At 44.8% G+C, this 26,539-nt stretch overlaps 1 protein-coding gene across 3 annotated transcripts in view; it reads right to left on the bottom strand.

Annotated features, from left to right (window-relative positions):
- Window positions 1–26,067, bottom strand: part of FRMD1 (FERM domain containing 1) — a 40,785-nt gene extending 14,718 nt beyond the window's left edge. For 2 of the 3 annotated variants that reach the window (XM_054630133.2, XM_077175628.1), the window contains exons 1-4: window positions 25,944–26,067; window positions 15,709–15,873; window positions 10,886–10,976; window positions 2,076–2,155 (exon numbers count right to left, since the gene is read on the bottom strand). In XM_054630133.2, the coding sequence (XP_054486108.2) occupies window positions 2,076–2,155; window positions 10,886–10,976; window positions 15,709–15,804 (267 nt within the window). In that variant the 5' untranslated portion in view covers window positions 15,805–15,873; window positions 25,944–26,067. Of the gene's footprint in view, window positions 1–2,075; window positions 2,156–10,885; window positions 10,977–15,708; window positions 15,874–25,464; window positions 25,692–25,943 lie in introns of those variants that run through there. The other variant, XM_077175627.1, reaches the window with a different exon arrangement.
- Window positions 26,068–26,539: the final 472 nt, after the last annotated feature.

Genomic DNA, 26,539 nt, shown 5'->3' with positions numbered 1-26,539 from the left:
AGACGAGTTAAATTATGATCAGCATCCAAAATTCCTGTTACCCTATCTGGTAATGTTCTCTCCTCTGAAATTTACTCCCCATACTGCTTTTCATTTTCTACTCTTAGCTCTTGGCAAGTTTTAGGAGGGAGTCTGACTGTCTTGGAGGCTCATGACAATGAGGCATCACAAAACAATCAGACAGGTTGAACGACAAAATCTCCTAGGAAGAGCAGAAGATTTTTGGATAGGAGGGATGAGCTGGTGTAAGAGTCCCAGAGTAGCCTGGGGACACCCAGGCTGGCCCAGAATTACCTAGCTCAGCACCTGGCAGCACCACAAACACATTCGTGCTGAACGCAGCAAGTTTAACCCAGCCTCCCTCACAGTGCAAGGCAAGGCAGCAGTGCAGTGTGCCACCTTGGCATGGCCATGGCATTTCCAGGGCACTCCTAGGAGCAACCAGCCATCCCTGCACCACACCACATCACCCAGCACGGACAGACACACTGCCATGTTCAGCGCTCACTGCCTGGGGCTCAGGAGCACCAGCCTGGTATCAGCTCCATGCCTTTTGTTTGGCAGGGCTCCTGGTTAGTTATTCACATGTTCCTGCAGCCATAGAGCAAAAGGCAGTGGTGCTGTCTGCTTCATACTGAGGAGTGCTGCTAGAAGAAAGCCAGCAGAAGTCCTGTTGTTTTAGCTACAGCCTATCTTTCCGACTTACAGGCTTGTTTGAACAGAACAAAAAAGAAAAAAGGGAAAAAGAATAAAGGAACATCTTACTAGCTCACTCTCTCATCTTTCCTACTTCGCCACTTTCATGTTCACACAGGTAACTTTACTCCCACAGGCAATTCCAAGGCTTTGCTGGTCAGATCCATCTCACTGGGACAAGGTCCATGCCCTCCATATCTGAGGCAGACAGCTTCTTGACCATGCAAAAATCTCCATTTCATTTCTGGAAGTTGTTCATAGCCACCCTATTTTATCTGCTGGACTGGGCTTTCTGCCTGAAACCTCTTCATAGAGAGTAAATCCTTGTCAACTAAGCCAGTCCAATAGGCTAACTCATCTCAGACTGTAGTACTGCCAATAGCAACTCATTGAGTCTTTTGTGATTCACATCACACCAGAGGTTCAACACTTATCCTGACCAGAAAAGTGTAGCAAGAATCCAATCACAGAGAGACCTCAAAGCATACTCCATCCTGAGGTCCTGGGGTGACCACAAACACCTGCTTTGGGAAGCTCTCACTGGCTGGACAGACAGCCCCTCCACATGATTCTGGCTCTTTCTGAAGTAACTCTCACTTGTTTGGGAAAAGCAGAGTACATGCTTGGGGATAAGAGAGATGTCCAAACCTCACTAATTATCTACAAACTTCTGTAAGCAGCAGAAATGGCAAGTGTGCCTGTTCTGCAAAAGAAAATGCTTAGGCAAGGTAGAAAAAAGTAATTGACAACTTTTACAATGACCCAATTAAGATATCTGAAAGCAATTGCATGCTATACTTTGCTCTAGACTATGGCTCCTCTATTAATGACACACACAAACAGGCATTATCATGTCTGAATGAATAGTATTAAACAATTACATAAGCTTGTCTTTATTTCATGTAGTTTTTCCCTCCCTTATCAGGGCTAGCTAGCCTTAAAGAACTAGGACTTGTCTCAAACAAAATATCCTTCCTCTCCCTCCAGTGTCCTTTTGCACATACTCTGGGAAGAGTCACAGCTCCAGTCATTTCCCATGTACCAGATTCAAGTCACAAAAGGTTATTTTAGGCTGTTTTGCTTAAGGATAAAAATGAGGTCTCCAGACTAAATTCAAATGGAAAACTGACCAACTGACCTTCTCCACTTCTGCAGCAGCCGAGCAACAACCCTGTGGTTACTATGGCTCAGCTAAAGTTGCATAAGGGGCTGGTTTAACTAATTGTGCAACTATGCAAAAGTCACTGCATCCTGCTAATGAAAAGTATTCTGCAGACCATCTTCAAAAGATGCTCTATGGACCTTAGTTTAAGAGTTTTCATTTCACTGTGCAGTCCAATAAAAAAGCAGCAGCTTCCAAAGTTAAACACCTCTCTTACTTTGGTGGTCTCTTTCTTCCATTCCTTTGAAAAGTATTTGCTAAGCTTCTGCTCCAGGTCTATAAAAACATATTCATTATCTGAAAGATAAGAAAAAAGGAATTCAACATAAAATAATTGGAAATGTTTAGTCATTAAATGTTTAGGTTACTCTACAAGTTATTTCCAAGCAATACATTTGCTGACCAGGAAATAGACAGGGCAGGGGGGGAAAAAAAAAGTACTCTTAAATACATGTGCGACTCCAGACAGCATGGAAGGAAGGTCATTCACTCCTTCAAGAGATCCTGAGCTAAAGGTTCCCAAACATCTTAGCCAGAAATGCAGAATTCCTGCTTTATAATCAAGAAGCCATTTCCAAAAGAGAGAAACATCATCTTACCCAGCTAATTGTACTGGCAGCTTACCAGATTCAGTTTTTTATTATTATTAAACAAGCAAGCCCTACCCAAGCTTGTATTCTGCCATCATGTAGCACCATGATCCAACATGGCAAAAGTAAGTAAAGAGAGCTGGGTACTTGACAGGTTTCATCTTCTGCATGTGAAGGGGATCCTCTGAAAGGGTGAGAAACAAGAGGACCAAACACAAACACCTTTCTCAGAAGGTCTGGTGCGTCCTGCTCACACCCAACTTCTTTCATTTAGAGAAAAGATGAATGAAAGGAAGGGAAACCTGGCCTGCCTCAAAACACTAAAGGACCACGACTTGCTCTCCACCCTAGTGAGAGTGAACAAGACACAGCCTGAATGGCACATCATCTTGAAAGAGGTTTGTGCTGCTTTCAAAGCTGATGTTTCATAACACTGCTTACCAATTATCAAATACAAACAACTCAGCCAGTGAAAGATTTTTTTCCTGAGTCTTCAAGTCTCTTAAGGAAAAAAATAAAAGACAAGATCTGACAGGTGTTTCAGGCTGCAGTAGCAATGCCAGCTGAGCACATTCACCTGACCAGTCTCTCTACACTTTGATCTTGCTTAGGACAGTGTTTTGACAGGTGACACAAGTGCCAAGATGAAGAGCTTGCTCCTTAAACATGAAAGGAGCAGGAGTAAAAAGGAGAGGGTAAAAAAAAAGAAAAAAGAACCCTTCACAAAACAAACTCCTGCTCCTTAAGACCAGCCCAGACTTCCAAATGAGAGCCTGCACTCATGTCTGTATTATGGCAGATGCAGGCCTGGCATGGCCAGTGTTATAGTAGGCATTGAAGGGGGCTCTAAGCTACCTCACACCCCTTCCAAAGCATTGCAGATCCTTACAGGGGCAGATACAACAAATACTTTCTTTGCTAGCTTTCAAAAAACAAGCAAGCAAAACAACCTATCACCACCTCCTTCAGCTCCCACCTCAAGAAACCACATCTGGTGCTATCCACAAATGGCCCACACATCACCCTACTAGGAAACCTCCTGTAAAATAGCAGTAACACTGGATACAAAAAGTACAATGCCCAAAAGAGTCCTGTTTCTGTCTCCATGCTCTTTCCTGCATTGTAGTACTTGCAGCTGTACTTTTAATATACCTACACTTCTGTTTATCACATTACTTGACATATCACATACAGAAACCAGTATTTAACTGCACCATCAAAGTGGCTGTATAGAATTTCTGAAAGTGTCTGTGGTGGCCAATTTAAGTGCTGTAGCACACAGGATGATATAGAAGCTATTTTTGCTGTTTTGACAAGGAGAGGAAGAGTTTTTATCATCACAGAGATTGCATCTTGTACCTGCCTCTTCACTTCTGTCTAAGATAGGGTGGCTAGGGGCTACACTGGCTCCAGCTCTTCCTTCTCTAGGTCCATTAAGATCAGATAACACTGCCTCGAGGAAGCTGATAAAAGTCCTAGTCAGTGAGTGAGAGAAGGGCTTGTTCATGTTAAGCTTGTCTCTGTCCCTAATCAGCTGCCAAGCTGGTAAGCATCACTCCATAAAGCTTTTATTAAAAAGTAAGTAAAAGCTCATTTAGGGAATCAATGCACAGCAAGTGACTGGAGTGGGATAACACGAGCACACCACTCAGTCCCTCCCTGGGTTTTGGCAGTCCTGCAGCAGGGCAAACCCTCTACTATGGGCTCCCCACACAGCACAGGGCTGATCCTGATGGCACAGCAGTGATGGGTAAAGCCTGTGTCAGCTCTGCCAGCACTGTGGTCTTCAGCTGACACCTTGTTAAGAGGCTATAACAAGTTGAAGGGTCAGTTTTCCTTTCTACTTCAGTAATGATCCCATGCCCAGAGGCATTTAGAGAAACACATTTATTATTCCTCAATCAGGAGGGAAAAATTGGAATAGCAAGCACAGTGACATACCCCAAACCATCCCATCACCACTGAATAGTATGTCAGAAAGGGAAAGGTGTGACAGAACAGTTACACCACAGTAAAGCAATTTGTTACCCACACCCCAGAGCCCCTCTTTATCTGTCATGTTAATTAGGTTAGAGATGATTTCGTGAGGGCACAGATGTCACACCTGAGGATTCCAGGTTATTATCAGGCCTACTGGGAGATACACATAAACCACAAGAATAAGCCAGGCTACAGGAGGACACCCCAATGTACATCTCTTCTTGGGGTCCTCCCCAGCCCAGCTCAGCATCCTCCCTCCTGTGCAAGAATGCAGCACTGCATTCCTGCCTTAATGAAGTCAATATGGCTGGAATGTCAACCTGCAATGTAAGCCTCCATCTACAAAAACAAAGAGGTATTTCCCCTCCACAGCCCTACTGCTTTGTGGATGGCTTTGGTTTTTTTTTTCCTCACACTGGATTAGTGATGAAACCCTAAGAGATCTTTTGCCAGATGCTATTTGAAAATAAGCATCTCTAACAGATATGAGGGCACCAAACTGCAGCATCTCTGAGCAGTGCTGTAAAGGACAATATAGAAATGCACAGATGGCCCCCTTTCCAGGGAAGAATAAATTTGATCTATGGATCCAAACAGGGCTGGATACTCAGCAGGTACAAACTGTCATTTTTACACTCGCCTCACTTGAAGGACAAGTGAAAGGTAAAAAGAACCTGACTGAGAAGCATGCACACATAAAAATACACTCTCATCCACCTGCAGCTACTGACACTGAGTTCATGAATCTCATCTCAGCACTGCAGGGATCTTACAAATGCATCAGCTTCTCTTGAAAGGTTCCCTCATGTACATATGTACAGATACCAGACCTGGCACAACCCACCAGTGCACTGCACTGCAATCCCAAGAAATGCATCTGGACAGCCAGATGCTTTGCAGTAAAGAAATTTACACACTTCTCCCAATTTCACCTTTGAGAATTCTCAAATGAGATTGAAAGTTTATGCTGTAAAATTCACATTTCAAAATAAGCAATTACCAGAAATATAAAACACTTCTACTCTGCAAAATCAGCTCAGCACATTTTATGTATTTAAAAAAATATAGGACACGCATTGTTGCAAAAAAATAATGTGCCAGGTCCCCAGTTAGAAAAAAATGACACAGTTCCAGTGAGTGATGCAGACTTACAATAGGCATTATTTACACTGCAGGAAAAATGGGAATGGAAAATTAAGGCTGTAATACAGGGTCAAATCATTCTGAGTCATTGTTAACCTAAAGGCCATTATTTTGCATTAACTAGTTCCTCCTCATCTCATTTTTTATGAAAAGTAAGTTCTCTGCATAAAAGCTAAATAATGGTGATGCCAAAAACCTGTTCTCCTCCTGTGCCCATTGTGGGCTAGGAGCACCAACAAATTCCACAAAGGTGTCCTACCAAGAGTTGGTGCTTAGCCCCACAGGCAGCCAGGAAGATCCCATTAACAAATTTGGCTGAGTCATGTATATTTTAGCAATGCAACTAGACAGTCCAGAAGAATAGGATTCAAATAGAATATGAATTAGTGTGAAGCCAAATTTCCACATAGCAAGCATTTTCTGCCTAAAAGAGAAGGGAAAAAATTATCCATGGCTATTGCGCTTAACTTTTCCCAGATGCTTCAAGAAGCTTCGTGGCAACACCACTATGTCTCCTGAGGTGTAACAGGAAAGAGCAGGAGCAGGACAGAGGGATGCTAGGGTTAGGGGAGAGCTGAAGCTTAAAAAACCCAAAAAACAACAAAAACCCACACTAAAATATACCTCACAACACATGCTGTAGCCCTCACATCACCTGAACACCAGCATGGATTTTTTTGTTTGATTATTGAAGAAGAGCTGGCTACACACCTCCTTTTGCATGTGGATCTCCCCAAGCTTCCAAGCATTAGTGATTTGGGAAAATCACTACCCACATGGCACCTGCTCCCACCACCTCTGCATAGCTTCTCAATGCTCCTGGTGTTACCTTTCAAGCCAATGGAAAGAAATGTTGTCCACTTTCTGATAAGTGGTTGATCAGTTTAGTAAAGGGTCTAAAAGAACTTGGTTCAGGAAAACCTTGTGTTTTTAGCTTCAGCTGGAAAGTACATGTATCCCAATGAAGGGAAGATGAAGGGAAGAATCACAACCCAGGCTGGGAGTAAAGCAAGGGAGGTCCTGGCTGACTTTACCTGGGATGGACACAAGGCTATGGAGGGTAGTATGAAAGGAGACCATATCAAGAAACCTGAGATCTTGTGGTGTTAGGAACTGTCGAGGTCTGAACACTGAGATAAAGGTTCAATCAGTCCTGGTAATGGATAGGTACTGCCAGAATTTTACATTGGCATCTTACATTTAGTAACAAGGCATGCCCAGGCAAACATCTTCAGACTTCAGCAGCACCATGGGGGATTCTTCTGCACAAGAAAAACTGCAGAACCATTTCCAGCACTGCTCATCCAGGGACAAACAAACCCTTTGCAGTTCTCAGGCAGGAGAGCACTTGGCTGGATGTTGTCCTGATACCAAAGGAGAAACAATTGACAGCAGATACAGGCAAAAAACTGCCTACATAGGAAGAGACCATGTAGGTCCTTTCAAGGAGTACTTTATACTCTCTGGACATCTGAGCCCCTGCAACTCCCTCTAGGCGGTACATTTCTGCACGTGTTTATCTTATATTGCATTTAACTTGTCTGAGGTACCAAAGTAAGTGTAATAGAGTTGTACCTTAGGTTAGAATACAGGAGAAATTCCTAAAGAAGATTCAACTATGCAAGCAGATTTAAGAGAGGACAGGCAAGAAGCATGGATAGTGAGGAAGGATGGGTGTGTAGAAATCATCATAAGGTATTTCAGAGAACTTTTGTTATTTGTCTCCTAAGAGACCCTTTGTTATAAGACATACTCATGTAATATAAAGATAACCTGTTAGCATATTCTCTCCATGAACTTCAATACTAGAGGATATACAGATGCAGAAGAGTTAATTGGAGGCAGAGCAGTTTTGGCAGAGTTAATCACTGAGCTCCTTGGTAAGCATGTGCTGGGAATCATGGGCCTGGCAAAGTGAACAGCCATAGCTTTAAAAAAATAGAGTATTATTCTTGAGGCAGGGGAGCTGAAGCAGAGATATTTGGTTACGTAAGAAAGCCAGCCTGACAAACTCCTAAGAGGACATAGAGACAGTGGCAGGGTATAGGAGCTGCAGTCTTGTTCCTTCCCAATTGATGGCTTCCATCTGCTTAGGTCAAGCAAGGTTTGCTCCTAGAAAGGCATGGCCCAGCACTCAGGATCTAAGGGATCTGGGTTATAACAACAAAGGAAGCCTGGCTGCTCTTTGTCTGCTGACATTCAGTTTTGTTTTAGAAGACTGAATGTGTCGCTGCACACACTTTCCAATAACAAGAGGGAACCTTCCTGCAGGGCACAAGATAAGGTTGACCCCACAGGAGGATTTGCCATATAAGACCCAGCTGCTGAAGCCTATGGAACCAGATTGAACCTGGCAGGGTCACAGGATCTTTCACTGACCAAACTGCAAGTTAAAAAAAAAATAATTAAAAACCAAGCACTTCAGCAGCAGGAGCACACAAGGTATAGCCTGCCTGATTATCCGTGACAAAACTAGAAGAGCAACATGTCCCAAGGTTTGTAGGACCTCCCATTAATGCACATTCCTGAACTTGATTTTCAAAGTGATCAACTTCTTATAGACACAAGTTTTTTTTCTTCTCAGATATATTGGGTCGAAGCGGTTTTCCTTTTGAGAATAAAAAAAACAGTTCAACAGCAGAAGGGATCAAAAATGCTATCCTGACAATGTAACTGTTACCCTTAATCCTGAAGCTTGCCCTCAGCATCTACAATAGCCAGAAGAGAAGGCAACATATTTAGGTATCAAATGCTGGGAAACACACTCCAAGACCTACAGCTTAGATCTTACAGCATTCATGGTTTGCAGCTTGCATGGTGCTTTGTGGTGCCATTTCCCTTTTCGCCACATTTAGGGGTTAAACTTCTGTTTATGATTAAGGACCCCAACCTCTCCCCCCACACACATACTTAGTATGAGACCAACTGAGCATTAGTGTATCTGTACAACGTCTGCAGGTCAAATGGGCTCCTAATCCAGATAATCCATGCAGTGTGATTGGCTACAGTTCTGAAGAAATCCTTTAATTTTCATTCTCTTGCTACTGCTGACAGTCAGGGTTTTGTTGACAAATTAGCAGCAAAGTAATGGATGCAGGTGGATTAGAATACCTTGTTTTGCATGTGGTAGTATCAGACTGCCAAAAATAAATGCACATTAAGAAACTGGGAAAGATATCATTACTAAAACAGGGTGGCTGTTTTTTAAAAAACGTCTTTTTGAAGCTGCAGCACAGAGGTGAAAGCATGATGAAGGAGTTGAAAAATGTGTATGCTTCCTCTCCATTTTTTGGACACCTAGCCTTTCCTGAGGGACCAGGCCCAGGCTTCCCCCCTCCACAGCCTCTGTGGGATGTACACTGACTTGGTACTCAGCCAAGGCAGTCGACTTCAGCACCCACAAGGCAACCTGGGAATGCAACACTCACCCAGGCCCCCCCAATACCTGACCTGAGCACTTCCCTTTCCTGAGATGATAGCTTGTTGTGAAGCAGGCAATACCTTAAAGGCTACTTCCAAATGCCACACTCAGTGCTACATTTGCTACAGAGGCAAGACCTCAGCTACCATGGGCAGCAAGAGAGATGATCAACAGTCTGCTGACCAAAACAAGGTGGAGAGAAATCAAGTTGTGGAACAGAAAAAGTCTTTCCTTTCAGGAAAGCAAATAACTGCTTCCAAAACAAACAAAAAAGAGATGCTAATTCATACTACTGGACTCTTGTAACTCTTTTCCTTGACTTTTTAAGAGCTTTCTGGAAGAATTAGCTGCTATGAAAAGGAAGAATACTTTCATGAAGTGAGAAGACTGTTTCCACTTAAAGTTGTGGACAATATACTCTAAAGTCTAGTCAGAACAGCTTTATTATGTTCTTTGGCATGCAGTGGTTACAATGTATTTCCAACAGGCTGAAAGGTATCTGCCACTACCGGGTATTTTGGGACCAGAAGCCCTGTGCTTGATAGGGTAAAGGAAACTGTTTCACAGAAAAGGTGTGAGGGAAGGCAAAAGCAGGGTATGGAAAATATGAAACAAAAACATGTGAAGGGGGGGAAAAGGTGAAAAAAACATCAGGAAAGCAGAAGAATTCAAAGAAAATAGGAATGAAATTGCCCTGTCTTACAGGAGAGGACAAGAGTTCCATTGTCAGCCAACATGTCCTGCAAGTGGAATAGGCAAAGCCTGGTGTTAAAAAATGTCACAAAGGGGAGGCCTCAGAAACAGAGATGATTTGTGAAAAAAGTTAAGAGAATTCAGGTCTCCTCACATTAAAAAAAACTATTCTGGCTTAAAGCACAGGTATATTAGGTTTAAGGAATCTTTTGGAGACTCTACAAACCTTATGGAGATAAAAAACTTATGCTCCTCTCAGTTTGAATGCTGCACTTAAAAAACCCAATTCTTACAGAATGAAAGCATGAAGGAAATGAGACAAACTTAGAAAAAACACCTTATTTTATCCTACATATTTATAAAGAGGCAAAAGAAACCTTATTCAGACGGACTTCTATAAGACTACTATAATTTCAATGAAATATCTGGAATTGCAGTAGTAAATAACACACTTGAGAAAAGTTTTTGGAGGAGAGACAAGTCTTTCAGTGCTTCTGGAAATATGGGGAGGCAAGATAAACAAGACAACAGATCCATTTCTAATTACTAAGACTTGGGGTGTGAGAGGGAATGTCAATGCTTACACCATACCAGAAATGTGATCTCTCATATCAATTTGCTTCTTTAAGGCATCAACTTAACACCACTTCCTGGCCAATACTAAGCCATAGGACCAAGCAAACTGGACTTTAACTCACGGATTAGAAGTTTTGTGTTTCCCATGTGATATTTCAAAAGCCAATGTGTCCCACGCATTCATTCAGTCCCTTACAATCATTTGAGTTTCCTCCCCAGTGCCACATTCTTCACATGTGACTTCAGAAGACAAGTAACACTTTCAGCCCCAAAATCCTTTTAAAATCCACCTCCTGTTCAATACCTATAGTTTTGAATATAGTAACAAATATGTTGACTAGCAACTCCCACTACAGGAGAGAAAGAAAGCCCCACAAAGAGGTGGAATCCAAGAACAAAGGTGGAGAACAAAAGCCCCCCCCCTTTACTCAATTTGTCTGCCCACATACCAAAGATCAAAAGAGCTCTGGGAAGGCTCTGCATAATCTACATACTTTGTGACCTTATTACAATCAAATTCCCCCTGCAGGCACAGCCACTGTGTATATATGCACACACTGTAAATACACAAGCGGGTCTGTGGATGTTTGCCAAGTCACTTGCTCGTACATTGAGTTTGCTTACTTTTAACAATGCTGAGGCCAAAGAAGTGAGGCTCTTTAATCTTCACTAAATCACAAACTTGCTGAAAGAGCTCCTGTCCAGTGGCTTTGACCTGAAAGACACAACCAATCCAACATTACAGATGGCTCACGCACCTGGATGGAACAACTCCTCTAAAGAGGAGTTCTAAAGAAGAGTTGCAGGCCAGTACATTTTTGGGTACCAAAGTAAAATACCCAAACACAACCACACCAGAGAACAACCTTTTCAGTATTATTGCTTTACCATAGAATAATAATCATTAATAGTAACAGAAATTAAAATACTGTTCCCTTACAATTTTTTTTTTTGAGAAAATAAAAAAACCAAACCCAAAAGTTTTCATTCAGGAGAACCAGGAACAAAAGTACCCAAACAAACACAAAGACTCTGAGTAGCTCATAGGTTAGAGATGTGGTTTTTCTGTACCCCACAGAGAGGAGCTCCTTCTGTCTCCTGCTGCATTCTAGTCACACAGCCATTAACATCTCTATCTTTGGCAGCTGCAGCCAAAAGCCTGTAAGACCTTGCCTGTTTCCCTGCACACTGAGACCTTCCGATATCCCTGCCTCCTGTAATGCACAGACTGCCCCAGAAGGAGCATGGTTCTGGTTAACTGCATGTGCAGACCTGGATGTGTACTGTGATAGGAAGATTCCCCCACTAAACATCTCCCTGTCCATAGCCTCATTTCCCCCTGTCCCACTGCACCATCTCAGGAGTACTGACAGACAAACACAGAAACCCCCCAGCCCACAGAGGCACAGGGGAAGGAGTCCAGAGAAAGAGCAGATGAGGAGAACAGAACAGCACTGACACAGACAACCTCAGCTCAGGCTATGGTGCAGCCAGCTGCAAAATGGGCCAAGACTTTGGAATTTCATTACCCCACTGCTGGACCGTGCAGATTAGCAGTGCCAGGAGCAGCTGCCTGCAGGGGTACAGTGCAGAGCTACCTACTGAGCAGCAGAGAGGACAGGGCAGAAGTCGACTGTTTAACTCTGCTACAAACCAATCACCATCCTAATTTTTAAAGCTCTTTTAGTGTAGGCATGTCACACACCCCAGAAACTGGCCTGCCCTCACCTCCCTGCCCCAGGCTGTACCATGTCACTAGACATGGACAATGGGAAACAGGAGGTCATTTAAGTACTCATTTTCTTCTACCTTGACAAGGCATCAGTAGCCAGACACTCACTACTGCTTTATCAGGAGCTTTGAAGCCCTGCACTATGCCAATGCAAACACGTGTAAGCTTGAGCAGGGAGGAGGTAGTGCAAAGTTCTGATAAGACCCAAAACCACATCTGGGTCTTATAATTATTAGTCTCCATGTGAGACTGCACCCTTTCAGTCTCACAGCTAGATGCAATGTTTGGTCAGACACCCAGAACACACACTTGGAAGGGAAAGTTGGGCACAGACCAATCTCCTTTGCCAAAGAAGCAAGCTCTGAGCACGTTCTCCTACCTGGGAAGGATTTGCTAAGAAAGATGTGACCTTCCTCTAGCCAGAATTGTTATGGGCATACAAGAGTCACTGGCAGCACAGGACTCTGTAAATGCTACACAATGAGATGAATTTTCTAAGTGGCAAGCTTTCACACCTAAGGGAAGAAAAACCTGCTTTAAGATACTTAATTCTAGGGAACTGAGTACTTCAAGTGGCAGTTTTGTGGCACATAGTGCTAAACAGTGATTTAGGCAGAGTTCTTGCACAACTGGTATGTTACTAGCACCTTGTCCATTCTCCTCTTGGCACTTCCCTTATGTATCAAGTTCTACTCCCAGCCTTAAAGGCTATGCAATACCAATTATATTTGCAACTGCTGTTCCCTCCTACTCTCCCCTCTACTCAAAGAAACCAATACTTTCCTTTGCATTTTTTATCTTTGGACTTTCCTCCCTATGCATATGGTTCCTGTGCCAAGATTGATCTCAGAAATGTTATGACTCATTCCTTCCATTGATACTCAGCTTTGCCCCATGTCGGGCTCAGGGCTTCTTTACATGTGAAATTTAGTCCAAAGTGAAATCAAGTGCAAGTTTACAGACGGTAACTGCTACTCCAAGGTCATTCTGTGTACAGATATTCATGTGCATTAGTTCTATTCTTCTTGGTATGTATGTTTTGAAACATTGGCTCTCCTGTCCACAGAACAACTGAAAGATTTCAGACCTATGCTTGCCATTCACCAACCCACAGGACCTCACCAGACTTCCTCCACTCCAAAAGTTTCTCCTGCTTTGCCTTGACCTCCTCAGAGCAGCTGATGAGCTGCAGCACCCCCTAGTTCCCCTCACAGCTCTGCTTCTCCTCATGTCCACAGCTGGTCTCAAGAAGGCAGTTTTACTGCTCACCATCCCCCTAAATTCACTGTACATTCAGAAAGGTAGACATCAAAGCTAATTAAGAGATACTTGAATGTGGGGGAAGAGAATGTAAAATGGCTCCTGCTCTTCCCTCTTCAACAGCACTATCTCTGAATGGTGTAAGACAAATACATTTTAAAGAGTAAGCTTCAATCTGTATGTGACCACATAAAACACATACAGGTAAACCCTTATCTGGAAGGGTGGAATTTATATGGGAGGGGAGAGGGAGGACTTACCTGCATAAACACTGTGCTTATCATGGGAAGGATCTATAATTTATTCTGCTGGAAAGATAACTATTCCTACCTACCTCAATGAGCTGCAAGCTTGTTTAGTATTTGCATTCCACACTGAAGAGGTTAAAAGGCTTTGGAAATCTTTAGTAGTGGCATTATTATTCTAATAAATGCACAAAGTATCATCTGTGGTTGTGCTAATTACATTTGGGTTCTACCAACATCACTAGAAAATTGCCTTGATGTTTCTTTAAAAAAAGAAAGATCTCTCCAGCTGTGAAATCTTAATTTTTGTTGCTGTTTTGAATGAGTGTTGTGGTAAAGTCTGAAGCCAAATGAAAAGCTGTTTCTGGTGACTTGCCCAGCTGTAACAGGTCATGTTTCACTCTCTATGCAATTAGGACACAACCATGTGTTGAGGTCTCATGTTTTGGCCCAGGCAGCTATTCCCTTTCACACACAGGCATCTCCAAGTACATACTTTCCCGATTTCCCAGACACGAAAGAAAGGGGTATCAGAAATGACAAGGGCAAATGTCTTTAAAGGGAATACAGAGGGGCGCTGTGGGGGATTCCTCTGCAGGACAACATAGTGATGCACAAGGCACCCCAGCTTTTTGGAGTGGCAGCAGGCTGGGACAGGACAGGGGAATAGGAAGGGACACAGCACTTTTCCTCTGTTCCTGTCAGCACTCAATGCACAAGACTATTTCTTATGCATATTAAATATTTTAGAGGTATTAAAAAAGACATGCAGATGCAGCATTTAGGAATCTGGTTTAGTGCTGGACTTGGCAGCATCATGTTTATGGCTGGACTCAATCTTAAGAGTCTTTCTCACCCCAAATTTATTTTACAATAAACTGCAGGTTTTTCTGATTTACCGGAGCATGACCCAGCGGTGAAGGAACAGCTGTGTGCTCCATTTAGACACAGGCAGAGCAAGTAGCAGTGACAGTGTCAGCCCTGGCTTGTGCAATGCCCTCCTGCACCTTCTCCGTGGCCAGCAGCTCTGCTATCTCCCATCTTTAGCCTCCCTGATAAGAGCTATAAGAAGGTGAGATTTAGGGTCAGCTGCAACAGACCATTACCGAGGCCCATACACCTGCTGCCAAGAACTTAATTAAATCATTGTTTTCTGCCTTGCACAAAAGCCAGCAGATTGCAGAAGCCTTCTGGGGCAGTGGATGGGCTGGGTTTGAACCAGTAACCTAGAAGCAGAGTGTCCCAGATTTTTCTGTTAAAGCTTTATTCCATCCAACCCTTGAGGCTGTTTCAGTTAAGGACGCTACACTTACACACAGCAGGTAGGAAAATTCCGACACGGATTTTGAAGATTAGCACGCATAGTTTCAAAAGCCACAGTTTCAATCAAGTACTTAAAATAACAGTTCACCTCAACTGTCTTCTCCCCCTCCTCATCCCAAAGCAGGGGAAAAAAACCTACCCAAAACAAAGCCAAATCTCCCCAGCCCACACGAGTGCACGCACACGCTCACAAGAGAGCACTTATCTTTGAAACTCGCTGGTCCTCTGAACGCCAAGTGCCTCTTGTCAGCTCAGTTTCTCACAAGTTCAAGGAGCAGCCGGCATTGCACAAAGAGGCACCGTGCTGTGCAGACACCGTGCCACCCTGGGCTGCCAGCTGAGCTGGCCCTGCTGTCACTCATGCACACTTTGAGACATTTGAGGCAGCAATCAAAGAAATGAAGTGACTTGCCTCGATTTTTTGTGTGTACGAGTGCTCAAGAGGAGGGAAAAAAACCCACCCTCAATGGCTGTTTGCCTTAGACTCTTTGAAGGGATCTGCAGGCTGTCAAAACCAGGGATAGTTGGACTCTTTACAAGAGCAAACAGTCATATGTTGGGTACACTTGCTAAGTAATCAAGGTATTTCAAGTTAAATTTTTAAAAAATTGTTGGATTATTACAAGCAGCAAAACCATTCAGAGATAATAAAATGTAAATAACAACAGAAAAAGAGCAGAGGAGACCCCCACCCTACAAACACAGGCCTGACTTCTAACAAACTCTGTGAATGAGTTGAAGCTGCCCAATTAGAAAATGGAGCACCAATTACCCTAAGCTAGCTAATAGCCTTTTGGTCAGCAGACCAGCACCAGGCTTTTGGGAGAACAATGGGAGCTAACAAATCTGAACCGTGGCCGCGATGCAGCGACCTCCCAGCCACTCACCCCGACGGCCAGGCTGAGCTGCTCGCGGGTGGGCAGGAAGACGCAGACGCTCCGGATCTCTGGCTGCATCCTGCCTGCCAGCAGTGTCCTGCTCATGGTGGGCAGCTCCACGGGGGCTGGGGTCTCCTCTCCAGACAGGTGTCAGGCTCCCTTCATCCCATGTACCTGTTGAAAAGGCGAGAGCATCAGTGCTGTGCTTCTGTTGGCACTGGGAGCAGCTCACAGCACGCATGTGATGAGATGTTTAAAAATAAAACCACTCCCAATGGTCATCCATTTTCCAGGGCCAGTCAATGTTTCCACAGCACAAACCAGGCAGTGCTAACCTTTTAAACAGCTCAAAAGTCCCACGAGAGTGCCATAAAGCAATGAGGTCTCCCTGGAATAACAAACCAGACTCAAGGTTTCCAGACTCGTGTAAGCGATAAGGCAGGTGGCACCCTGGGCTGTTGCCTGAAAACACCCGTGACATGGGGAAGTGCCCATCCTTCAGCCAGGCACCTCACTCACTCCCAAAGCAGAGAGTTCAATGGGCTGTCAACAGGCACATGTCAGTGCAGAGGAGTTCATCTGTACTGTCCTCCCCCTCACTCCATCCCTACTCCCTGGGAAACCACTGCCTGAAATCCTCTATACTTCAGCCCAAAGGAGGAGGTGGAACACAAACTCAGCCACTGTATAACACCTTTTGTGAGGTAAGCACTGCCCTCCTCTCAAGCACTGAGCACAGGCTGCACAAGCACCTTACAGCTGAAGTTCAGATATTAACAGAAATAAGAGATGGAAGTTTTCTTTGCAGCCAAATGCAGAGAAGCCAACATCATCTTGACTTTACAGCTAGGTTAGACAGTTTCCTCAGCAACTTGTACCATTTTATGTATAGCCCTCTCCTCCCTAATGCTCTCAGCATTCCTCTCAGGAAGCATCCTGTGGCACCTGATGAATCCGTCAGGAAGGGGAGAGGCTCCTCAAGGGTGGGTTAGGTATCAATGCCAGCAGAGACCTAAACCAGCAAGATACCAGCCATGGGGTCATGCCTGTACAGGTTCTGATGTAAGTCAACCCCCAACTGCCCTGAACAAAGGGGTTGACTCCCTTCCACCAGCAACACCTGAGCACTCACCTGCAGCACAGTAACAGGTGCTGCTGGCTGATGCCTGTCCCCAGAGTCCCCACACACCCGGGGACAGGTGCAGACTCCAGCAAGGGCAGCCCAATGCACGGGTTCTGGCAGTGCCACCCTCTCCCACCACCCAGAGCCCAGCCCACCTTCAGGGGACAGGCTGTGAAGGGAGCCATGGGCATTTCCTTCACCCTCCACAGCACATAAAAGACGAGGGATCACAAGCAGCAGGGAAGCATGTTATGCCTGCTTATACCTGCCTGTATACACATACACATATATGCATGTACTTGCGTGCCTGTGCACTAGAAATAGTTTTAAAAGCATTGTTTTGTGTTTAAAATCATGTTTGTCCTGGTTCAGGAGAAAATTATGGCAGAATCAAATTCTTGTGTGGGAGATGGGAAAAGCAAACAATAATGTAGAGTACAGCAAGTAGAACTTGGATTTATCCCTTTCCTTTCAACTCTGTGCTCAAGCATCAATTTTTTTTTAATTACTTTTTAAAGCAAATACAAGACAGAGAGAAGATAGATCCAGGAGTGTCCTCTTGCAAATTCAGAAACTGTTCCATGCATCACCTTCCCAGAGCCAGCATATACAATGCTTCTTAAACAAAGCAATTTTCGATTCAAGCTGTGTAAAGCATTCCTTATAAGACAGAAGTGCACCAAAAAATGCTGACAAGGGAGTTATTAAAGTATTTTTTCAGAACAAGTATTTAGTTTAACAAGACCTAAGAGTTTTTAAAGATTGCTCTAAACTAAAGCAAGTGAGAAAAAGGCATTTGACTTTATGGGACACATGAAAGCTGCTATTAACTGAAATATTAAGAGGAAAATTCTGATTTATCTTCTCTCATTGAAATAATTATACTCACATGCTCTCTTAGGGTCCGGATTACACACTATTAACAGCTGTATATAAATTACAGATGTCTACAGAATGACTTGAGGGCAACAGGTCACCACTATTATTGCCAGCTGATGTAATTCATGCCATAAACTTTATCAACAGCATAAAGACCTCAAGTATGAACTTATCTTAATTGTCAAACGGCTGCACTGGCCAGTACACGTTCCCTCTCACAAGGGATATCACAGCCAGTGAAGACACTCATGGGGCTCAAAACAGAACTGAAAGTAGGACAAAAAAGTTACCATAAAACACAAACACAGGCACACAGATTCCTTTGGACAGCTGAAGAAACTGACTCCCACTTCCCTGTACCCTCTACAATAAAAAGTTTCTGGAGAGTTTTTCCCCACACCTGCTTTTTCCATTTGAATTTTTAAGAGAACAGCTGTGGACCCTTGGAACAGGGAATGAGAAAGGCAGAAGAGAAAGTGTTTTTCTTATTATGATTCAAAACAAATGAGCTTGTGGACCCTCCCACAACAGGTAAGGGGTTAAAGAAAAAACGTTCTTAATCTGAAGGGGGAGGTCAAACACAAGCCCAGCTCAACCTTCTCTTCTTTAGAGGTATGTTAGGATGTGATAAAACATAATGAATCATTAACTTGCTAGCAATGCATGTTTACACCTTTACTTTTTTTTTTAAAAAAAGTTGTGAGTCAGGAGTAACTGCCCAATGAAAACAAGTGACCAGAAGGAATGCTCTTACTTAAACATACACAATTTCAGACTACCCATATGCCATTCCTTTGTTTACCACAAATTCCAACCTCTTAACCTCAATTAAACCATAAAAGCTCCAGCAAATGCACTGCAGAAGAATTAATAAAAGCTGAAGTCAATCATCAGCCTCTGGGACACCCTACACGTTGTTTGTTTTTGTTGTGTTGCTTTTTTTTAACTAACATGTATGTTTTAGCTCCTGAAGAAGTGCATTTTGAGATGCAATTGCTTGGTCAAAGGCCCAGCAAGTCTATCAATTAAAACAGTCAAAGCCACTATTTATTTGTATTCTTCTGGTACCAGACAGGAGGCTTATTAGTGCCCAGAGTGGTGGCACAGCTTATTTAGCAGTGTTTATTTTACCTAAACACACATGCAGAGGATCTTTGGAAAACATGCCTGTCATTAACTTCAAGCCTTCTCTCACTAAGCAGCTCAAACATGGTCATAAAAACTCAATTAAATCTTCCCCTCCTCTCTCCACAGACCCTCAGGTTGCCTCCTAGCACAGGGCCAGAACGTCAGCACTTGCTGGATCAAAGCAGGAGTGGATGAGGTTTGCCCCAGCAAGGCAGAAAAGAGCAGCAGAGCCCCCCATGGGAGGAAGAGGAGTTGAAAGAGAAGGAAGGAGCCATTTGCTTCAGGGATCAGCAGGATGGCTCACTGAAACACCTCACACCTCACTCCCCATAGACCCAATGGCACAGGGATGTCCTGCCACCACTGAATTTGGGGCCATGCCACTGCCAGCCTGTCTGGGAGAAGGTCTCATCCAGATACCATGTGGGTACTTGCAATGAACCATTTGTTTTACACACTAGTTCATAACACCACAGCAAATTGGGTCCTAAGTCTCATTTCAACCTCTAGGTACAGCTACAACCACATCTCAAGGGGGATAAAGGGAACAGATGAATGAGCCATAACTTATCAACTCAGAGCAGCAAAGCAGAACAAAGTTCTTATCTATCAAGAAAAAAAAGCACAGGTAGTTCTGTGCTTCTCTCTCAAACACCTGGAAACATGCTTTTTAAGGTTTATTACAGTAAAACAACTGCTTTTGCTAGAGCTGATAGAGAATGAGCACCAAGCATCTTCCTGATGAAACCTTACCACAGTGGCCCTACAGCCTCCCATCAAAAATTGTCCAGAAACATTAAGACTCTTCTTAATATTTTCCAGACACCATCCAGAGATCTCTTAGGCTTCTAAGAACACTAGACTCTTAGGCTGCAGTTTCACAAACAGCTTAAGCAGCTTTAATCAAGGCAGTCCTGCAGCAAGACAGACAGACAACTGCCTGGAAACAAATCTGCCTTTGGCAGCAACCCACACTTGGGCTGCCTCATACTCATGATGAAACACAGTCATAGAACTGAAAACCCCCCTCACCTTCCTATTTTGCCCCCTCAGATGCCCACTTTAAGGCACGAGTACTATCTGCAAAAGAGAGTAACAAAGAGCCTGAGCAAGTAAAAGATGTCATGATGGCATGTATAAGCCTTTCTCAGCAATTTTAAAAAACTCCACCCACCTCCTTTGACTAACCCCTGCAATGATGAAAATTTCTCTGAGAAGATGCATCAGCCAGGAAGGAGCGGAAACAAAGTTGCTTGTCAGGGCAGAAAACAAGATTGAAGCTAAATAGCTTTATGTCATGGCTGTAAAATGATGTGAAAAGTGCCACCTGTGACCAGCAGTTAGGACAACTAGGTCACATCCTGCAGCAAACTCCCAGGAGCACACTGACTTTTCAAATGTGTCTACCTCAGCATCATTCCAGGACTAACACATCCAAGGGCAAAGATGCCACAGGGAGGTAAGGTACCAAATTTGGTATCCACACACTGCTTTATGGGTAAAATACACACCTGTCTTCAAACACTGCACACTACTTTGTAGGAAAGCCCTATTCAAAGCCATTGAACAAGGAACACCAAGACACATCCCAGTCACTTGGGTGCTCTGAAGAACTGGATTCCAAAACTGGTGCAGTTTGGCTGATAGATGCAACACTGACAGCAGAGACAGCTGGCTTCAGCCCAAGGAAGTGGGAGATCAACTTCAGCAGGCTTTCTGCACCTGGTCAGGTGTGACCATAGTCCTCTCACAGGACAGGGATATGGGCCTGGCCCCCACCTTTTCTTTAGGATTCTTCAAGAGGTGCACGGCAAGATGCCCTCAAAAACTCCAGTGCTGTGAACCCAAGCAGATGTGATGGAGAAATCGCCGAGCACTGGTTTTAGCTACCAGCCAACATCCTTTTTTCCTTTCTTCCTGTACAAGCAGCACTCCTTGTGACACTGAGCTGTAACAATAGCAAGGAAAATGCTTTCTCACTAGTCTTCATTGCAGGATTAGATGCAGCTCTTAGGCATGACTGCTCAGGCTCCCCACCTTTGTGCTATACAGTCTTCCTGTCCCACATCAAGGAGTACAAGTGAATCCTAGAACAGAAAATGCGCTCTAGTGCTTATAACTCTTCTGTCCTGCAGCCCCACACAATGTGTTTAGGAAGAAGGGATCTCCCAAAATTCTGTGGGCACCCCTTCCTATCCTGGGACCATGCTGCTATGACACTCTGTAGGCTGCCCTAGTCCTTAAACTCAAAGATAGGGACAAACTCTCCTAACCCAGGGATACTGGCATTCTCTTGCAGCCAAATAAAAGTGACTCATGGTTTTGGGTGCACTAACTAGTCCTGAAGGAGAGGAAAAAATGCTAACAAAGGACAGAGCACCAAAGGAGCTGCTCCTGCAGCGCATGGAAGTGTGAGGGCAGGGCAGCAATGGCAGGACCACGCAGGGTAGCTGCCACGCTTCCATCCACCTCTCCCATGGGAAGAAGAAAGCTCCTCAGCAGTTTGCTCCCTTTGAGGACAGCACAACATTAATCACTTTATGAGCTTAATATTTAGCTGAAACAAAACTGAGTTCAGGAGCTCTTTGAAAAACATAGACAATGAATATTAAAGGCTTCAGGCAAAAAGGGACGAATTAGGATCTCACAGGGATTATGTTTTTCCATCACTTTTGAGTGATGGAAAGTGGCTTTGAATTTTTGTACACAAAAACAGGCAGCCTTTTAAAATACATTATTTTATCAGTACTACATACAAAACTTCGTAAAGTACGCATTTTAAAGAATGCCCGAACAGTAAAGTCTGCATCTAGATCATGCAATTCCTTTCCAGCACACTTTTTTACCTGGGAAGACAAAAAATCTTCTTGTGGGAAGATAAATGGATCAACTGATCCTTCCTTTTCACTGATTGATAAAAGTAGTATGTACTACTACTTTTGTAGTACATACAGTACTTTTTTTGTACTGTAGTACTACTGTATGTTTTGTACTATAGTACCACAGTACTTTTTTTGTACCCTATAGCATCTGAGTATCGACACACAGTTTCTATTGCAATGAATTTCATTACTGCTGCATAATCTACTAATGGACTTGTTTATTGAATACCAACCACTTATAAGTCTTTCTCATATTTCATAAATCAAGCACATTAATTAAATTTTAAGAGTAAGTGGCAATTTAAGGTATCAATTGGCCTAGACAACTGCAGAAGCATGAGAAAGAACCAGCAAAATATGGCATTGGGCATCAGCCAGCCTCAGTATCCATTACAGCTCACATAGAGCAGCTGCAAAGGAAGCCTGGTCAGAAATGCCAAGCTCCATTTTCTCAGCTGGATACCCAACACACATCACATGAGACCTTACAAAAGTTAAGAGAAGTGAATTGCTGGAATAGCTATTCAGTAACAGCAACCTTGTCACCCCTCAAACACACCAACATGTCCCTTTTGAGATGGACCCGTAGGGAAATCTCATTTATGGGCATACAAGTGCACAGCCAGGAGTGCAGTAAGGACAATGCTGGTCTAGGATCTGTGTAAGAACAAGAACAGAGACACTTCAATTTAGCACTGCAGTGCTTGGCAATTCTGCCTTGTAAATTGCAGCTCTTTAGTAAAGACCATTCATCTTTTCTATGTATGAGAAACAGGAGAGGCAAAGTACAGGCAGCAAGTTCTTTACAATAAGGGAAAGCCAGGCTTCCTTCACAGGCACAGCAACTGTCAGGAAACTGAGGAGGAGCAGGAGAGCAGCAGCAAGACCTGGATTCTCTACTGGCAACTCAGAAGAGAAGCACCTTCCTATACTGTGCAAATTGCAAATGCATGACACATCCTGACCCAAAAGCCTATCAGCTAATTCTCCAACTGGAAACATATTCCATTTTTAGTCTACCAAGGCTATAAACAGGATTTCTCCCAAGGGGATCCATTATACTCTTGCCTCAAGCACAACAGATGAGAGATACTCTTCTACAAGCCTGTCTTTGCACAAGTTATTTTACAGGGATAATATTTTTTCACTTGATCTACACTGGACTGAATTGGAAAATATCCCTAAGACTCCAGAAGTCTGTTGCAGAACTGTCCAAAAATTTCTTCATTGCTATCCTCACCAAGATCTTGTAACAGTTATAGAAGCAGCAGACTACAAAGTCTTTATTAAATAAATAAATAAAAAGCAAAGTGTAATTATAATTTCACAAGCAATACCTTGAGCTGCAGGACAAATAAGGAGAGACATGGGGTTGGTTTTTTTTTAAACGATGTAACAAATTCTTCTGAGTAGGAATAGCTTCCCTACCAGTAATAACGATGTAAAAAAATAAATTGGCTTGCTTCCCCTGAGGAAGGGGAAAGTCCACTGCTGATCTCATTGCATTTGAATCACTATCTAAATATCCAGACCAACCAGGCAGTTTCTGCATCAGTTTGCTTCTAACTTTTTCCGCCTTAAGTGTACAGCTAGTCTTGAAAATATTCAGAACAGAAAGAAATACTGATTTATGTGAAGTGGACAAAAAGAATAGATAAAACTCCACCTGGAACACAGCTTGCCTCTGTTACTAGTGTGAAAATGCCAATCTGCCAATACCTTGATAAAATTAACACAAACAGCAGGGTCTTTATGATTAGATGCAGTTTCAGAGACTGCACACAGCACTGTCAGACATCAGCTTTAGCAAAGCAATGGGGAAGACACAGACAAAAAAAGAAACAGAACAAAAAGACCCCCAGCCTTACAGAGTGCTGCATTTTTGAGGCCATGCTGAATTGTGCAAAAAGAGGAAATAGAGGGAAAAAAAGAAAAGGCAAACATAACAAATGGTTAAACAAGAAGCAAATTATCTTCTGTGATTCTCCAGGGAGCAGCTCCTCCTTGCCAGAGGATCTTGTTTGGGCCAAGCCCACCGTTTGTCTGTGCAGAGTTACTAACCACACTAGGAATTAAGGTACCACTGCTTAACACCACCAAGACAATCAAGCAGCAGCACAGTAACAGGGGACTTTCTGCAAGAAGTGTAACCCTGGAGCACAGTAAGCATGCAAGTCATTTACATTGTCTCACTTTGGAGGAACAGTAGGGTAACGACTTTACTACAAAAGCCAACTGATAGAGAGCTAATCATTGGATCCATATGTTTTTTACCTGCAGTGTTGGGAAGAGAAAAGTGCTGTAGCTTTAAAGTACTATCAGCTTTGAAAAAAAAAAAAAGTAAATGATACGGCCCTCACCTGGGTCTAAAACCTTCTATCAGAAAAAGACTTGATGAGAAAAGCATATCTAAAATTCAAACGGTTTTGATGTTACTGGTATTTATCCCATTTTATCAAGTTCATATAAAAAATTCAGTCAACAACAACAAAAATTCAAGGGGGAAAAAAAAATGTCCAAAAAGCACAGACATATTTTTTGGTAGAGCACAGCAAAGAATCACTACAACTCATGCTCTTCAACAGCATTGTGTAGACTTATTTTCGTCTTACTCTTTTTTGTTTCCTCCCCTCTTTTCTTCCTCAAGGTGATCTCTACAAGAAACACAACCCCCACTCACCTCTTAGATTCCATTTTTTTCTGATTTGACCCTTCTTATCTGAAGCCAAAACACAGGCTACTACACAGACTCCCACCACCACCAGTGCTGAAAGCAGAACACTTAGATTAAGAGTGTTTAATTGTACAATTAAATGGGAGGAATAAACAACAGCAAGGCCAAGGCATTCTGTTGTCATTCTAAATTTTCCAGGAACAAAATAAAAATTAAAAACGCTAAACAAATTAATGGGTCACCAATGTTCAAACAGTTGTGGTTTGTTGGTTTGGGTTTTTTAAAACATTTTTGAAGTAAGTATTTATTGTCAGGGCCAGGGCATCACAGTGGTACTCTGAAGAAGGAACAAGGTTCAGACAGTGTGCTAGTTTTCTGGTGTGGTGGAAAAACACAGATGTGCATTTTAAATGCCACAGGGGAATTAACCTGAGAGCCTGTCACTGCCGAACAGCAGGAGAAACATCTCTCCATGCAGACGATGACGACTTCTCAGCCCAAGAAACCCAAAGCCTTTCCCTGTAAATCGTTACCAAAAAACAATTCCAAGAGGTGGAGAAACAACGAGGTATAGAGATTTCTGCCTTGCTGACACCCAGCCCTTCTCCCGCAAGCACACACCTGCGGGGACACTCTCCTCCCGTCCCGTCCCGTCCCGTACGTGTGCATCCAAGCTCCTCAGGGTAGCCGGACCACCCAGACCAGCCCCACGAGATGCCTCCAGCCCCTCGCCCCGAGGCTGCCCCACGGAAGGAGGCGGCCCAGGTGGGACCCGCGGGGCCGTGTCCCTGTCAGCGTCCCTCGGCACCTGCGGGGCAGGTGGCAGCCAGCCGAGCACCAGCTGGGACGCGTCCCACACTCGTGCCACCGTACGGCCCCACGGGAGCTCCCTGGGACACGGCCAGCCGCCTCGGGTGTCTCCCCGAGCGCAGCCGGTGTATGGCTGATCCCGCCCCAGCATCACCCCATCATCCAGCGCCAGCGAGACCCACCGGCGGGGCCCGGTCCACGACACCGAGGGACGGATAAATTACCACGATCCCGGGCTCCTCCAGAGCCCTATTCCCTCCTGCTCCCACCTTGTGCCTGCCCGCTCCCGCTGCCTCCGCCCGAGAACGCGCAGGGACACCCACGGCGGCGGCTCCGACGGGAAAGCCCCCTGATAACGTGACACAGCCGGAGATCGCTCCGGCCGACGCTCGCACCGCCCATCCAGCCACAAAGTTGTAAATAGACTTTCGCAGCCGCTGCGGCGCGGCGGGACCGGCGGCCGCAGCACGGAGCCCTCCCGGCTCGGCGGGCAGCGCTCCGCCGTCCCGGCGCCCTGGCCCCACCATTCCCTGCCCCGGGCGGCGGGCGCAGCCGGAGCCCCGCGGATCTCTCCGCTCGCAGAGCCGCCCGCAGCCGCACCGGCACCGCTCCCACCGGGACCCGTCCCGCTCGCCTTTGTCCCCCGGCAGCTCACCGGCACCGGGACCGCGCCGCCTCCCCCGCGCTGCCGCGGGAGCCCTGGGACACCCCCTCGCCGCTGTCCCCACAGCGGAGCCCGCGGACTCACCGCGGGGTGCCCCCGCCGCGGAGCTGCTCCGGCCTCTCGGCGCGGCATCCAGCGCCCAGCCAGGCAGCGGGGCGGGCGGCGGGCGCACGCCGGAGCCCCGGGCAGGACCGGCGGTGGGGCGGGGCCAGGCGGGGCCGCACACGGGGAGGGGAAGCCGCGGGGGCGGGACGGGACGGGACGGGCGGTGTGTGCCGGGGAAGCGCCCTGCTTGCGGTGCATGGGGGGCTGCCGGCGGGGCTGCCAGGCCGCTTTGGTTTGGTGGGTACTCAGTCCGCCGTACGGGCAGCAATGAAGTTTGCGATGGGGAAATTGCAGTTAAGGCCACGGCAAGTCACTGGAACTCGGTCCGGGTGGCTGTGCTGCAGCCAGGTTAAGTGGGCGATGCTGGCGGGGGGAGATGGCTCAAAGCGTGAAGACGTGCAGTGTAAGAGTCGGGATCGCATCTGGGAACTCCGCGCCTGGAGTTTCAGGCGCTGGGAGCCACAGTGGTCGAGAGGGAGGTGCTGTGCTGCACGCATGGCATAAACCCTCTTGTTTCCCTCCCTCTTCTGTGTTATAATTTGCTTTTTAATGTAGCAATTTTCTGAAAGAAGGCG

The sequence above is a fragment of the Agelaius phoeniceus genome, chromosome 3, assembly GCF_051311805.1.
Source record: "Agelaius phoeniceus isolate bAgePho1 chromosome 3, bAgePho1.hap1, whole genome shotgun sequence".
NCBI classification, from domain to species: domain Eukaryota; kingdom Metazoa; phylum Chordata; class Aves; order Passeriformes; family Icteridae; genus Agelaius; species Agelaius phoeniceus.
Note: the sequence above shows the minus strand (reverse complement) of the source record. Positions and strands in the feature narration are given on the sequence as shown.